At 43.0% G+C, this 15,302-nt stretch overlaps 1 protein-coding gene across 1 annotated transcript in view; it reads left to right on the top strand.

Moving 5' to 3' along the window:
- The window catches only part of RAPGEFL1 (Rap guanine nucleotide exchange factor like 1), a 108,298-nt gene that overhangs the window by 31,395 nt on the left and 61,601 nt on the right, over nt 1-15,302 (top strand). Inside the window, exons 2-3 of the mRNA XM_040331183.1 lie at nt 1,110-1,188; nt 12,111-12,261. Of these exons, the coding sequence (XP_040187117.1) occupies nt 1,110-1,188; nt 12,111-12,261 (230 nt within the window). The remainder of the gene's footprint in view (nt 1-1,109; nt 1,189-12,110; nt 12,262-15,302) is intronic.

Genomic DNA, 15,302 nt, shown 5'->3' with positions numbered 1-15,302 from the left:
TCGTACGGAAATTCCCTTTAAGACAAAGGCTTTTTTTTTATTGTTTCTGATCATGCACAGTCTTTTTCTGTTTTTTCCTTGTACGAAAACCATACCCTTTAAACGATAATCATTCATTTTGTTCCCGTACGAGTCGGCTGTCGAAAGTTGTGTACATGCTATACGAAAATTGTACGAAAGTTCCTGATTTTCGTATAGTGTTTACGAGCCTTAAAGGGGTTGTAAAGGTTTGTTTTTTATTTTCTAAATGGGTTCTTTTAAGCTAGTGCATTGTTGGTTCACTTACCTTTTCCTTGGATTTCCCTTCTAAATGTTTTTTTTCTTTGTCAGTGCCACCTGCCCAATTTTTTTTTAAATCGGCCTAAAATATCGGCTGCAAAAATCGGCATCATATATCGGCATCGGCCAGAGAAAAACCCATATCGGTTGACCTCTACCACCAACCATGACGGGGCGTATAACTCCTGCTGCGGTTGCGACATGTGTACACCCCTGGCCACTGCAGCTAAAGGGGGTGCAGTTGGGGCAGGGGTGGTAAAACATATTTTTACCACCCCCAAACTGCAAATGTAAATGAACCTTTACTGTTCTGAACCCCCTATAAGGCTGCTTTCACACTGGTGTGCTGCGGTTTACCTGCACCACGGGTGCAGTGCATCTGCAACTTTAATGGGTTAGTTACGCTTTGCCATAGACTTCTATTATATCCTGCAGGTGTGGTGCACTTTCTGAAAGAGCAGCAATACTCCTGCATTCAGAAGCACACCAAACCCACACGATATAATAGAAGTCTATGGCGAAGCGCAGTAAACCCGGTTCATTGTACTCACCTGCAGTGTGGGTAAAGCGCAGCACAATCCCAGTGTGAAAGCCTGAGTGCAGGCGCTGCGCTGGCAGGGCGGCAAAAAAATCCTTAAAACAATATGAACAATTTTTTAGTATAAGGATAATAGGGGAGGCTGGGAGAAGAATGTATTTGTGTTGCCTCTGTCACTTTCTAAAATACTGTAAAAATTTACACCACAAATCTCATTGGTTGCTGTGAGAATATATTTACTTGTTTTTAATAATCCGAATTTCATTTTTTTTTCTCTTGCTTTTTCCACCAGAACTAGCGTTGGACGATTTCATCCTCACCCATACTCTGTTTCTGCCTACGGATGAACTTCTGGTCCAGTTACAACAATAATATCCTTCTTGTTTTATTCTGTACATTGAAATACTTTATTAGGCCTGTATTAGTGATTACCTGTTCTTTTAAGGTTTGAAACTAAAGTCCAACTCCAGCCCAAACTTTTTGTTGTGGGCAGAGGCTGGAAGGGACCCCTCCGAGGAGATTTGCAATAACTTGGGGACACGGATTCAGAAACTGTCGGGTTATACTGCCGCCTAGGGGAGGTTCGGACACTAACAAACAATAAATGGCGGGCTCCGGTCCTTTGATTGGATGAGCCGCAATGGCGTCACTCCCGTGCATGCACGCAGGAGCCGCTGTTTGAGGCAACCTGGTGTGGGCAGATTTCTGCCAGTCACAGGCTGTGTCGCTTGAGTTTTAGAATAAGATGAAACCTCCATTTAATCAAGATGTAATATCCCACCCCATTGTGTTTCGCTGGTTAGTGGGCATGGAGGAGGGAAGGAGTGGGCTGTCATTTACCACTGTGTATATGCCCACATGTGTGACTGTTTAGTCACATGGACTGCTCAGATGTGATAGGGAGGAAATGCTCAACCTAGAAATGCACTGAAAACTGAGCATGTGCAGAGCTACACTTCTCTGCAAAATCCCCAGCTGAATTGGGGGACATGGACAGAAGGGAGCGAGAGAGAACAGCAGGATCAACCATTTTCTTTTGCAGAATGCAGAAAGAATCTCATAGTGCCTGAGTGAGTATGAACAGCATGCAATACACCATTTATTGATATTTTTTTTTGATGTGTGTTTAGTGACACTTTAAAGATGGAGGTGTATGATTTAAGCTTTTTTTGGGTAAAACCTGTCAGAGTAAGGCTTTGTCTGGGCAGACACTTCTGTGATCTAGTCCTTGAATCATAAAACTTTGGGAAGGCTGATGTCATTGAAGTGTGGCCAACTTGTTTGTCTCATAACCAGTGGCGTAGTGTGGGTTGTCAGCGCCCGGGGCAGGGCAAGAGATTTGCGCCCCCTAACGCGCGGATTTTTAGCACTCGGAGTCCCTTCCACTAGTACAATAGTACTGACCAGCCTGATTTCTACACAGACCTACCTGATCATTATACTAACCTACCTGATTCCTACACTGACCACTAAACTGACCTATCTGATTGCTATGCTGACCACTACACTGACCTACCTGATTTCTATACTAACCTGCCCTACTACCCTGCCCCCCCCCCAGTCTCCGCACAGTCACAATCCCTGGGATCATCATGGATGGTCTTCAGTGTACATTTCCTCATTGCTGTGTCAGTGTCACTGCTGGAGCCTAAGTGGGACTGCACCGCAACTTCTTTCTCATAGCGAAGCGGAAGAGCTTACAGTCTCCTAGACTGCACAACGCAGGAGAAGAGGTAATGCAGGTAATCTATCACCTGCCGCTGCGCCCCTCTAAACTTTGCACCCGAGGCAACTTCCCCCCCCCCCCATGCTACGCCACTGCTCATAACTCTTTCTTCTCCCAGTATGTCTTTATTTTATGCTACTGTGCAAGGAGGATAGACATCTTTTCTCTGCTACCTTTTTTTCGTAAAATACTTTTTATATATTTTCTTCAATCCTGTTCCTGCTACACAGCTGCTGAGCTGGTGTCTCTACAGAACTATCCATATGGGTTCTTCCTAAAGCTCATTTTGGAATACCATATCCGGAATACCCTAGGCTGGACATGCGGGCTAGCTTGGAATGTGACCTTCGGGCACTGGGCTCTGCATTATAGTGCTTTCCAGATGTGCGTGTACTGTTTTCACTGCGGAGCGTTTTCCAGGTTCAGAGCTGTGGCATAGCCCCAGCTGTGATCCTGTCTGAAAACTTGCTGTGTGTGTAGTCCACATGGGCTGAATACATGGAGCCTCCTTGTTACTAGGACCACTGGGCACCATTTAAAATTCCTGCTTTCCATCAGTTTTATGACGGAAGAAATTATTACTGAGGGATTGAGCTCTGATTTCCTCCATTGGGTGGAGTGTTGCACATGTGTGCATGATTCGTGCGCTCTTTCTAGTTTCTTCAGTGCTGAGGAAGTAACCACTCGCTACTGCAAGTGATGCATGGAAATCAGTTTCTGAGACCTGTCTACAGTGACTTGGTCACTTTTCGCTGCCCGGTCCTCTCCTGCTACCAACAGCCGAATTCATGAGTATTTAGGCCATTACCATGTGTTACGTTGCCCCCACCTGTGTTGATTCCTGGACACATAGGGAACAGTCCCGCTTTCCTGGGCACTTACAGCTAATAATCCACTAATAAACGATCATGGTTCTACCTGCATTGAGGTGCCCGAGACTGAGGACCTGGAATTTTGCAGTCATTTAAAGTCTATGCCATTTTTTGAGTCTTTACTGACTGTCAGACTCTTTCACCACAGTCATACAGAATTTTATGGGCCAAATAGCACATTTGATTGCTGGCTCTGACCATAACGCTTATTCTTCTACGACTTCCCTCTCCGGTATGTCTGATGCCTTGTCTGATGATCTTCCCTTATCAGCTTCTGAGCCTTCAGCCATGGAGACTCTGTCTAACATTGAGTTCCTTAAGGCCCCATTCACACCTGAGCATAGCATTTTTAGGCAGAAAGGCACATGATTTTGATGCGTTTTTGCAGCAATTTTGTGCAGGTCACCAATGTAAAAAGCAGAAAAATGCCTGTAATCTGCCTAAAAAAAAAGTTTCAGAAAAAGCTTCAGGTGTTTTGGAGCTTCTGGCTTCAGGCATTTTGGAGTGGAGTTGTGAACCATCTCCATAGAGACGAATGGATTTCCCCCCCCCCCCCCCCCCCTCCAGCGTTTTGTAGCTTCAGGCTATAAAACGCTTAGGTGTGAATAGGGCCTTAGTTCTTAAGTAACATCTCCTAATCTGAGGAGTCACGGAACTCAAACAAACTGACACCCCCCCACCGCCCCCTGCCAGAACACTCTGGCCATTGGCTGAGAGAGCTGATTGGGAGCCAGTTGGCAGACCTATTTCGGTCATGACCCTTGGACAGAAGCCGGCTGAACGATAAGCTTTTGTTGGACTTACTCCACTACACACAGGCCGAATGTTGGCTGGTTTCTATTGAACCGGCTGATGCCACTCGATGTTCGGCCTTTGTTTCCTAGGCTCAAGGCATGTTAGGAGTAGGTGGGTTATCCTTGGCTAGCCCACAATGGTTTTTGTTTGCCAGTGTCCAATCTTCCTATAGGTGGCAGTAAACCAGAAAATCCTTTAGGACAGTGGGCTCCAAACTGCGGCCCGGGGGCCAGATGTGGCCCATTGCTTGCTTTTATTCGGCCCTTGGAGCACTATTTCATCCACTAATACCAACAATGGGGCACAATTCCCCCAAATGACAACAATGAAGGGGCATAATTCCACCCACTGAAATAATCAATTGGGTACAATTCCTCCTACCCCCACCAATGATGGGGCACAATTCATCTAATGACACCGATAATGGGGCAAATTTTTCACAATGACTCCAATGATGTGACACAATTTCTCTCAATGACACCAATGATGTGACACAATTTCTCCTGACAACACCGATGATGGGGCAACCATTACTCCCATTGACATCAATGATGGGACACAATATCTCTCAATGACACCAATTATGGGGCACAATTTCTCCCAAGGACACAAATGATGGGACACAATTCCTCCCACTGACACCAAAGATGGAGCATTGTTTTTTCTCCATTGACATCAGGACCTTTTCTACTCCAAATGGCCACAGTCTGGCCCTCCTGAAGCCCGAAGCACAGTAAACCGGCCCTTTGTTTAGAAAGTTTGGAGACCCCTGCTTTAGGAGAAAGAGAAGTGAGACACATGATCCCCCCCCCATGCTTGAAACTACTGGGTATTAACCATCCCTCATGGCTGAATGGAGCGGCGAGGGAATATGTGCTGCTGGGGAAAGTGGCATTGAAAATTAATGTTTTGCTTTGTCTTGCAAATACCAGCACAGGTTCACTTTAAGAACTGTTGATATCGTGTACAGCTTAATGGGTAAGCTAATACACTAATTGGATTCTACCTAAAAAATAATGTCATTAAGGAGTGAGCGTCTGTTTTTTATAATTGCTCAAGTGACGTCAGGTTGTAAACTCCAACAAAACAGCCGGAACGGAAGTAAAAAGCTTTGGATTATGTTGGATCTAGTAAACTTGGATAGTAAATATTCTACACCACACAAAATCATTCTACACCACACAAAATCTTACAGTAATAAGAATGTCGGGTTATACCGTACTTCTTCAGGCAGTACAATGTGCCAACCAATTTTGGAACATACAGTAGATATAAACAGTCTACACACCCCTGTTAAAATGTCAGGTTTCTGTGATGTAAAAAAAAGAGAAGAACATAAATCATTTCAGAACTTTCCACCTTTTAACCACTTTCCCACCGCGCCATAGACAAGACGTCTACAGCGCGGTGGAGTTATTCTGGGAGGACGTCCCTGGGACGTCCTCCCAGAATCCTTCACTCGCGCGCCCCCTGGAATCATCTGTAAACGCCGGGTCTAGAAGACCCGGCGCATCACAGATTGCGGTAAATTGCCGCTGATAGCGGCCGTTTACCACGTGATCGCTCCGTCAAATGACGGAGCAATCACTTTGTAAACAAACCGGCGTCATGTCATGACGCCGGTTCGGATCGGTACAGTGTGAGAGGAGAGGGGGGAGAGCAGAAGCAGCAGCAGCTGCTGTGGGCTGGATCTGTGACAAATGCAGTCACAGATCTAGCCATCCCTCCCTGCGCAATACTCTGCAATAACACCAATACTCTGCAATACCCCCCATACTCTGCAATAACCCCCCCATACTCTGCAATAACCCCCCCATACTCTGCAATACCCCCCATACTCTGCAATACCCCCCATACTCTGCAATACCCCCCATACTCTGCAATACCACCCATACTCTGCAATACCCCCAATACTCTGCAATACCTGCTAATATGACAGAAACAAGATTTTTTTTTTTTTTTTTACAGAATTTTCAGTGTTTTTTCTTTTATAGCGCAAAAAATAAAAAACCCAGAGGTGATCAAATACCACCAAAAGAAAGCTCTATTTGTGGGGAAAAAAGGACAACAATTTCAGATGGGCACAATGTTGTATGACTGAGTTATTGTCATTCAAATTGTGAGAGCACCGAAAGCTGAAAATTGGTCTGGTTAGGAAGGGGGTTTAAGTGCCCAGTGGTCAAGAGGTTAATGTGACCTATAAACTGTACAACTCAGTTGAACAACAACCTGAAATCTTTTTAGGTGGAGGAAAGTAATGATAAAAAAATTCAATAATATGGTTGCATAAGTGTACACACCCTTAAACTAATACTTTGAAGCCTACTTTTTGATTTTATTACAAGTGTTAGTTACTAGCATGCTGAAGTGAACAAATAAACGTGAACCAAAAAATTAAGATTATCAAATGATGATTGCGGCCATTGTTGTGTTGTGTACTGATTACCATAAAATACAATAGAAGTAAAGGTTAATAAAGCGCTATCATCAACCTTAATTATTGCACAGTGATCCAATCTGTAGACCATTCTAGTGATCCAATCTGTAGACAATTTATATTTAATATCCAGTGACCCTCCAAGGAAATAAAATAAATAAAGTGGTTCCGAAAATAAATAAATAAATGAAAGTGCTTTCCAAATGTCTATTAATGTTTAAGAAAAAAAGACACCAGTCCTTGGTGAAAATAGAAATCGGAACGGAGGACAACGATACCCAGATGATCAGGATTAGAGTCTCCAATGATGTGATGGATTGCTTTCAAACCTTCATTACTTTCAATCCTTTATAGACTTGTGTTGCTCAAAAAGAAAAGAGTGATGTAACGGAACCCCAAATGGGATATTCCATTCCGAACCCAAGACAGCCATCGACACTCCACAGTCAGGCAAATGAACCCCAATAACCAGACACCGCTCTGTATTGAGGTTCAAAACGAATAGACTCTTTAATGAGATAATCAGGCTCTTATATACAGTTAGTAAGCAAAATGAACAATGACTCAACTCCACCCACACCATCACACAATGAGCCCAATACACATCTTTTCTGGTAGACATTCTGGCACCATCTCTGACATAATTTACATGAGCTAATTAATCATTTACCCAGACAAGGTGACTCCAAGATATGACCTTTTCAAGGTAGACATCCTGGCTCCTCTCACCTGCTATACAATACACATTCTTTTAGTAGACATAATTTACATGAGCTAATTAACTACAGCTGATAAGTCAGACATCTGACCTTTAGACTGTCTGTTAACTTGCAATACACATTTATCATCAATAGCCCTTCACATAATACAGGGTCAATTAGCACCACACAATGGAAGATACTTCAGAAGCCATACTAGATTAATTTACATCACAACAGACGACATTAACACCTAACAGTCTGTGTTCCCACATTGAATGAGTCACTCTTTCAATTAACCTGTTGAGTTCAGAATCAACAACCTGTAAATAGTTCTTACAGATATGCTGGACTATATTGTGGATTACAGACCCATGTTAAAGCAATCCAAGATATGTCCATTATTTCCTGGCTCATACTTTGTAAGAGCTTCTGGATTCCACGGGCCCTCCCGTTACAAGTGGTAAAACTTATTGCGCAAATAAATGAACTGGGAACAACATATGTGTAAAAAAAAAACATCTGCACTCACACATGCCTCGCGATATGATTGCATATAGGGTAGGTCAGTTGCATAACAGAGCTCCTCACTTAGCTGTCCGTGCTCACAGAGCACTGAGGTTGATGGCTCCTCCTTATGCGTTACATCACTGGACACGTGACACATTTGAAAAAGTCATGTGTCCAGTGATGTAACGCGTAAGGAGGAGCCATCAACCTCAGTGCTGTGTGAGCACGGACTGCTAAGTGAGGAGCTCTGTTATGTAACTGACCTTCCCTATATGCGGGGCATGTGTGAGGCAACTGTTTCTATTACACATATGATTCAAAGCAATCTATCACATCATTGGAGACTCTAATCCTGATCATCTGGGTATCGTCGTCCTGATTTTCAATTTTTACCAAGTTGTGGTGTCTAATTTCTTGATTTTATTACAGCCCTCAGTCTTTTTGGGTCTATCAGCATGGCACATCTTGACTTGGCAATATTTGCCCACTCTTCATTACAAAAACACTCCATATCTGTCAGATTGCGAGGGCATCTCCTGTGCACAGCCCTCTTCAGATCACCCCACAGATTTTCAATTTGATTCAGGTCTGGGATCTTCCAAAATGTTTAATCTTCTTCTGGTGAAGGCAATTCATTTGTTGATTTGGATGTAAGCTTTGGGTCGTTGTCATTCTGAAAGATGGAGTTCCTCTTCATGTTCAGCTTTCTAGCAAAAGCCTGAAGGTTTTGTGCCAATATTAACTGGCATTTGGAACTGTTCATAGTTTCCTCTACCTTTTAACTAAGGCCCTTGTTCCAGCTGAAAATAAAACGGCCCCAAAGCAGGATTCTGCCACCACCATGCTTCACTGTGGGTATGGTGTTCGTTTGATGTGCAGTGCTTTTGTGCCAAACATATCTGTTTGGATTTATGGCCAAAAAGTTCAACCTTGGTTTCATCAGACCATGACACATTTCCCACATGATAAATAATTTCAAAAAGTTATCTACCTTTTTAATGTGACTTAAAAGCATGATGCTGCCACCACCATGCTTCACGGTGGGTATGGTGCTCTTTTGGTGATGCGCAGTGTTTTTTGGCCAAACATCTTTTGGAATCATGGCCAAAAAGTGCAACCTTTTTCGTTTCATCAGACCAGAACACATTTTCCCACATGCGTTTGTGAGACTTCAGATGTGTTTTTGCAAAATTTAGCCGGGCTTGGATGTTTTTCTTTGTAAAAAGTCTTGCCACTCTACCCCATAGCCCAGACATATGAAGAATATAGGAGATTGTTGTGACATATACCACACAGCCAGTACTTGTCATATATTCCTGCAGCCGTAGGCCTCTTGGCAGCCTCCCTGACCAGTTTTTTATACTTTTAAATATGCAGATAAGGAATTCTAATGGGCTCTGACTTTCCTTGGCAGCACATTTTTTCCAGGTCAGAGACTCTTAAAATAGCAAGAAGTTTGGTGTAATATCATTGGAAACTAGTATTTTCAGAAGGAGGTCCGCAATGGTGGCAATCATAACTGGTTAACTTTAAGCAAATGAAAATGTACAAAATTAATTGCACACCAGGCAATTATTTTCTTGTTTTTTGCAGCACTAAGGCTATGCAATACCTCATCTGCATCTGTCCTAAAACTAGAAAAGTCACTTGTGCATCCTCATTTACGATTTATTGCTGTTCTGTGAGAGATAACGTCATAATTGGTGGTGTGTCCCTCCTGCAAAATTTCCTGAGATGATTAGAGAAGACACATTTCTCTGCCCCCGCACCAATATTCGGGACATATCTGACAATATTTATGCAAACCACAGTTTTTCTATTGCTAGCCCTTCTAAGCTCGGACTTTGCGTCCAAATTAGGGACAGATGGAAGAGCTGTCAGTGGATATCAAGATGGAAGAGCTGTCAGTGGATATCCCTTTTACCTGTAAAAATACACTCACCGGCGACTTTATTAGGTACACGCGTTCAATTGCTAAGCAGCCAATCACATGGCAGTAACTCAATGCATTTAGGCATCTAGACGTGGTGTAGACCAGTGTTTCCCAACTCCAGTCCTCAAGGCACACCAACAGGTCATGGTTTCAGGATTTCCCTCAGATGAAACGGCTGTGGTAATTACTAAGGCAGTGAAACTGATCAAATCACCTGTGCAAAATAATGGAAAGCCTGAAAACATGACCTGTTGGTGTGCCTTGAGGACTGGAGTTGGGAAACACTGGTGTAGACGACTTGCTGAAGTTCATACTGAGCATCAGAATGGGGAAAAAAGGGAATTTGAGTGACTTTGAACGTGGGATGGTTGTTGGTGCAAGACAGGCTGGTCTGAGTATTTCAAAAACTGCTGATCTAGTGGAATGGAATTTTCACACACAACCATCTCTAGGGTTTACAGAGAATAGTCAGAAAATTAGAAAATATCCAGTGAGTGGCAGTTGTGTGGACGAAAATGCCTTGTTGATCTCAGAGGAGGATGGGTAGACTGGTTTGAGATTATAGAAAGGCAACAGTAACTCAAAAAACCACTCGTTACAACCAAGGTATGCAGAATACAATCTTTGAACGCACAGCACATCAAACCTTGAAGCAGATGGGCTACAGCAACAGAAGACCACACTGGGTGCCACTCCAGTCGGCTGAGAACAGGAAACTGAGGCTACAATTCACACAGGCTCACCAAAATTTAGAGAATAGAAGATTGGAAAACGTCTGACGAGTCTCGAGTTTAGCTGCGATATTCATATGGCAAGGTCAGAATTTGGCGTAAATAACATGAAAGCATGGATCTATCCTGCCTTGTATCAATGGTTTAGGCTGGTGGTAGTGTAATGGTGTGGGGGATATTTTCTTGGCACATTTTGGGCCCCTTTAGTACCAATTGAGCATTGTTTAAATGCCACAGCCTACCTGAGTATTGTTGCTGACCATGTCCATCCCTTTATGACTACAATGTACCGTATTTATCGGCGTATATCGCGCACTATTTTCCCCTTAAAATAAGGGGAAAATCGTGGGTGCGCGATATACACCAATAGCCGCTTCCTGCGCTCAGTTTGAAATCCTGCGCCGACATATACCGAGTGCAGTACACTCGGGTACATTCGGCTAGTCTCGGCTTCGCTCGTGCTCACGCATAAACGTCACAGAGCGTGAGCGCGAGCGACGCCGAGCCTTGCCGAATGTACCCGAGTGTACTGCACTCGGTATATGTTGGCGGAGGCGTTCGAACTGAGCGCGGGAAGCGGGGACTTGACTTGAGGTGCGCGCTGGAGAAGCCGGGAGGACACCATCGAGGCCGGAGACGGACGCCGGACCGGACAATGGACGCTGGGAAGACACCAAAACTGTAAGTAATAAAATCATATAACTTTTTTTTTACAGGAATTTCGGGGGCAACTTTAGGGGTGCGCGGTATACGCGGGAGCTCGTTATACCACGATAAATACGGTACTCATCTTCTAATGGTTCCTTCCAGCAGGATAATGCACCATGTCACAAAGATCCAATCATCACCACTGGTTTCTTGTATATGACAATGAGGTCACTGTTCTCTAATGCAGTGGTTCTCAACCCTGTCCTCAAGTACCCCCAACAGGCCATGTTTTCAGGTTTTCCTTTATCTTGAACATGTGCTTTAAATCGGAGTCAATGGCTTGGTATTTTGGACTGTTATTTTAGCTAAGAGAAATTCCCAAAACATGGCATGTTGGGGGTACTTGAGGACGGGGTTGAGAACCACTGCTCTAATGTACACTGTACTCTTAACACAGTCGCCAGATCTCAATCCAATAGAGCACCTGGGAGATTTGCATCATGGATCCACAGCCAACAAATCTGGAGCAACTGTGTGATGCCATCATGTCAAAATGGACCAGAATCTCTGAGGAATGTTTCCAACACCTTTGTTGAATCTATGCCACGAAGAATGAAGGCAAAAGGGGATCCAACCCGGTACTAGCAAGGTGTACCTAATAAAGTGTCCGGTGAGTGTATGTTCCTCTATTTATCATTTAAACCAGGGATATGCAGTTAGTGGACCTCCAGCTGTTGCAAAACTACAAGTCCCAGCATGCCTCTGCCTCTGGGTGCCATGCTTGTGGCTTTCAGAGTCTTGCTATGCCTCATGGGACTTGTAGTTCTGCAACAGCTGGAGGTCTGCTAATTGCCTATCCCTGATTTAAACCATCATTCCATACTTTGGTCCAACCATACACCATGCTTTGGTTTTATGTTGTATTTTTCCTTAACTTGAACACTTTCTGTGGGTGCAGCCGACATACATCTCCGACGTGGGAAGGAAGTGATGCTGTGCAGAAGAAGCAAGCTGTCCTCTGTGCTCTTCTGCATCTCCTGGACACATATAAGGACTCTGTGCAGGAAGAGGAGCGCACTTTCCAGCTAATCAAGGTAAGAGACCAGAAATAGGAGACTTCACAAGTGCTCAGGGTGACCCATCAATGTTCAGGAGACTGAATATCACTGCATGTCAAAGGTCACGGTGTGGAACTCGAAGGCCAAAGGGTCACCTAAAACTTGATTTGAGGTTAGAAGGTTACCTATTACTGAGGTTAATGGCTCAAGGTCACATCTTCCCTATACAATGGCATACGCTCATCCAGTGCGATGCAAAGTGTGGAAACAATAGATCACTAACTGCTGTGCTAAAGGTTACACACGGTTACCATATGTTATTGGATTTTTCTGCTAGTGAAGATCCAATTTAAAAGCTGCACATGAAACTAATTTTTTTTTTCTTTTTTTTTAACCACTTGAAGACCAAGCTTTTTCTGGCGCTTTTTGTTTACAAGTGTAAATCTGTATTTTTTGCCAAAAAATTACCTATCGCCCCCAAACAACATTTATCTTCTTTTTTTTTTTTTTTTTTTTTTTTAGCAGAGACCCTAGGAAATGAAATGCAGATCGTGGCAATTTTTTTTGTCACGGGATTTGCGGTGTGTTTTTTTAAGTGCAATGAAAAATATATATATTTTTTAATGAATTAAAAAACAAAACACTATGTACCCCAATTTTTTTGTATAATATGAAAGCTGATGTTACCCTGAGTAAATAGATAACTAACATGTCGCACTTTTGGGCCTCATGCACGCTGGACATTAAAATAACGTTATAAAAATGCCAGTAGCTTTGCAGTAAGTTTTTCAAAGTTTTTGCAATAGCGTTATTTTTTTTAATTTTTTTTATTTTATTTTATTTTTTATATATATATATATATATATATATATATATATATATATATATATATATATATATATATATATATATATATATATATATATATATATATATATATATATATATATATATAATGCGTACCGTATTTATCGGGGTATTGCGCGCTCCGGCGTATAGCGCGCACCCCTAAAGTGGACCCGAAATTCCTGTAAAAAAGGATTTTAGTACTTACAGTTTTGGTGTCTTGCGCGGCGGCCTCGTCGGGTCCGGCGTCCGTCTGCGGCTTCGGGTGTCCTCTTTGTCGGATCCAGCGTCCTTCTGCGGCGTCCTCCTTGCTCGATCCCCGCTTTCCCGCGCCGAGTTTGAGTACTGCGCCGGCATATACCGAGCGCAGTACACTCGTGTATAGTCGGGCAGGCTCGGCTACTCTCGCGCTCACGTCCTGTACGTCCAGGACGTGAGCACGAGAGGAGCCGAGCCTGCCCGACTACTGTATACACGAGTGTACTGCGCTCGGTATATGCAGGCGCAGTATTTAAACTCGGCGCGGGTATCGGCGTATACCGCACACCCACGATTTTGCCCTGATTTTCAGGGCAAAAAAATGCGCGGTATACGCCGATAAATACAGTGTGTGTATGTGTGTGTGTGTGTGTATATGTATATATATATATATATATGTGTGTGTGTGTGTGTGTGTGTGTGTGTGTGTGTGTGTGTGTGTGTGTGTGTGTGTGTGTGTGTGTGTGTGTATATGTGTATGTATGTATATATATATATATCAACAAACGCTCAAAAACGTCGCTCACCAGCTTTTAACGTTTTTGATTAATTGAAATAATTTTTTTTTTATAATAATACCAACAAAAATTATTTTGGTAGTAGTAGTATTATTATTATTATTATTATTATTATTATTATACATTGTTTTTTTTTTTCAAATGGATCAAAAACCTTAAAAGCGAGTGAGCGAAGTTTTTTAGCGTTTGTTGACGTTTATCGGCGTTAGAGCGTTTTTACAGCTGAAAAACTTCTCTCAGAACCCACAATTTTTTTTTTTTACTCCTCAAAAACGCCACTGCCCAAAACTTCTGATAGCAGCCTATGTGCCCATGGACACATAGGATAATATGATGGAGAGTTTATTGACTGTAGAAATAAACGTCTACAGCCAAAAACAGCTGCTGTAAAAACATAAAAAAAACACCCAGTCTGCATGAGGCCTTAAAATTGCACACGCTCGTGGAATGGCGACAATCTACGGTACTTACAAAATCTCCTGAGGCGAGGGTTTAAACGCCTTTACAAGTTACCTGTTTAGAGTTGCATAGGAGGTCCAGCGCTAGAATTATTGCTGTCGCTCTAACGCTTGTGACGATATCTCACATGTGTGCTGCGAACACCGTTTAGATGTGTGTGCCTGACTTATGTATGCGCTCGCTTCTGCGCGTGAGCGCGGAGGGATAAGGGCACTTTATTTTTTTTTTTATTTTTTTTTACTTTAGATTTTTACAATGTCCCTTTAGTTTTTTTTTTTATCACAAGAAATAAGGATGACAGGTCCTCCTTATGAAGAGATCTGGGGTCAAGCGCCACACATCTTTACCTTTTTAAAAGAAAAATATGCTTTAAAAAAAAATAAATAAAACTTGTTTACTTCCACCCTGAACCAGAAGAGACCTCCTGATGTCGCTTCTGAAACCATTTCAGCGGTTCATGAGCCATAAAAACCCAATACTGGCTGATGTCTTTAGCCATAATCCTGGTAAACCACTTGCCAACCACAACGTATATATACGTATTGTGGTTGGCAGTTGGTTAATCTGTTACAAAGCTGAATTAATAATTGGTGCAACATAACAAATACTAAATAAATGTCCATTTTTTGTTTTTAGAAAATTGGACGCTTGTGATCTGTACACTGTTGCAAGAGCCATTTACTCAAGTGAAATGACCAGTTATTTAACCACTTCCAGCCCAAGGACGTCTTGCGATGTCCTGAACTTTCAGCGGGGATATCTAAATGTTGCCTGCAGTTACCAGCATCATTCAGATATCATTATTTTCTGCCGGCGATTCTGTGCACAGCAGGAACGATCATAGCGGCAGTTCCACTGATTGATCGTTCTAACAGGCGGCAGGAGTGGATGTTTCCACCCCTCTCCCCTCCATCCGGTGCTTCTCCGGGCTACCGTGCCATCGGGGACACGGAGAAAGAATCGGCCGCGTCGGATGACCATATGGTCACCAGTGAT

The sequence above is a fragment of the Rana temporaria genome, chromosome 12 (genome assembly GCF_905171775.1).
Source record: "Rana temporaria chromosome 12, aRanTem1.1, whole genome shotgun sequence".
Taxonomy (NCBI): domain Eukaryota; kingdom Metazoa; phylum Chordata; class Amphibia; order Anura; family Ranidae; genus Rana; species Rana temporaria.
The sequence above is the reverse complement of the archived record's forward strand: the minus strand, read 5'-3'. Positions and strand labels throughout refer to the sequence as shown.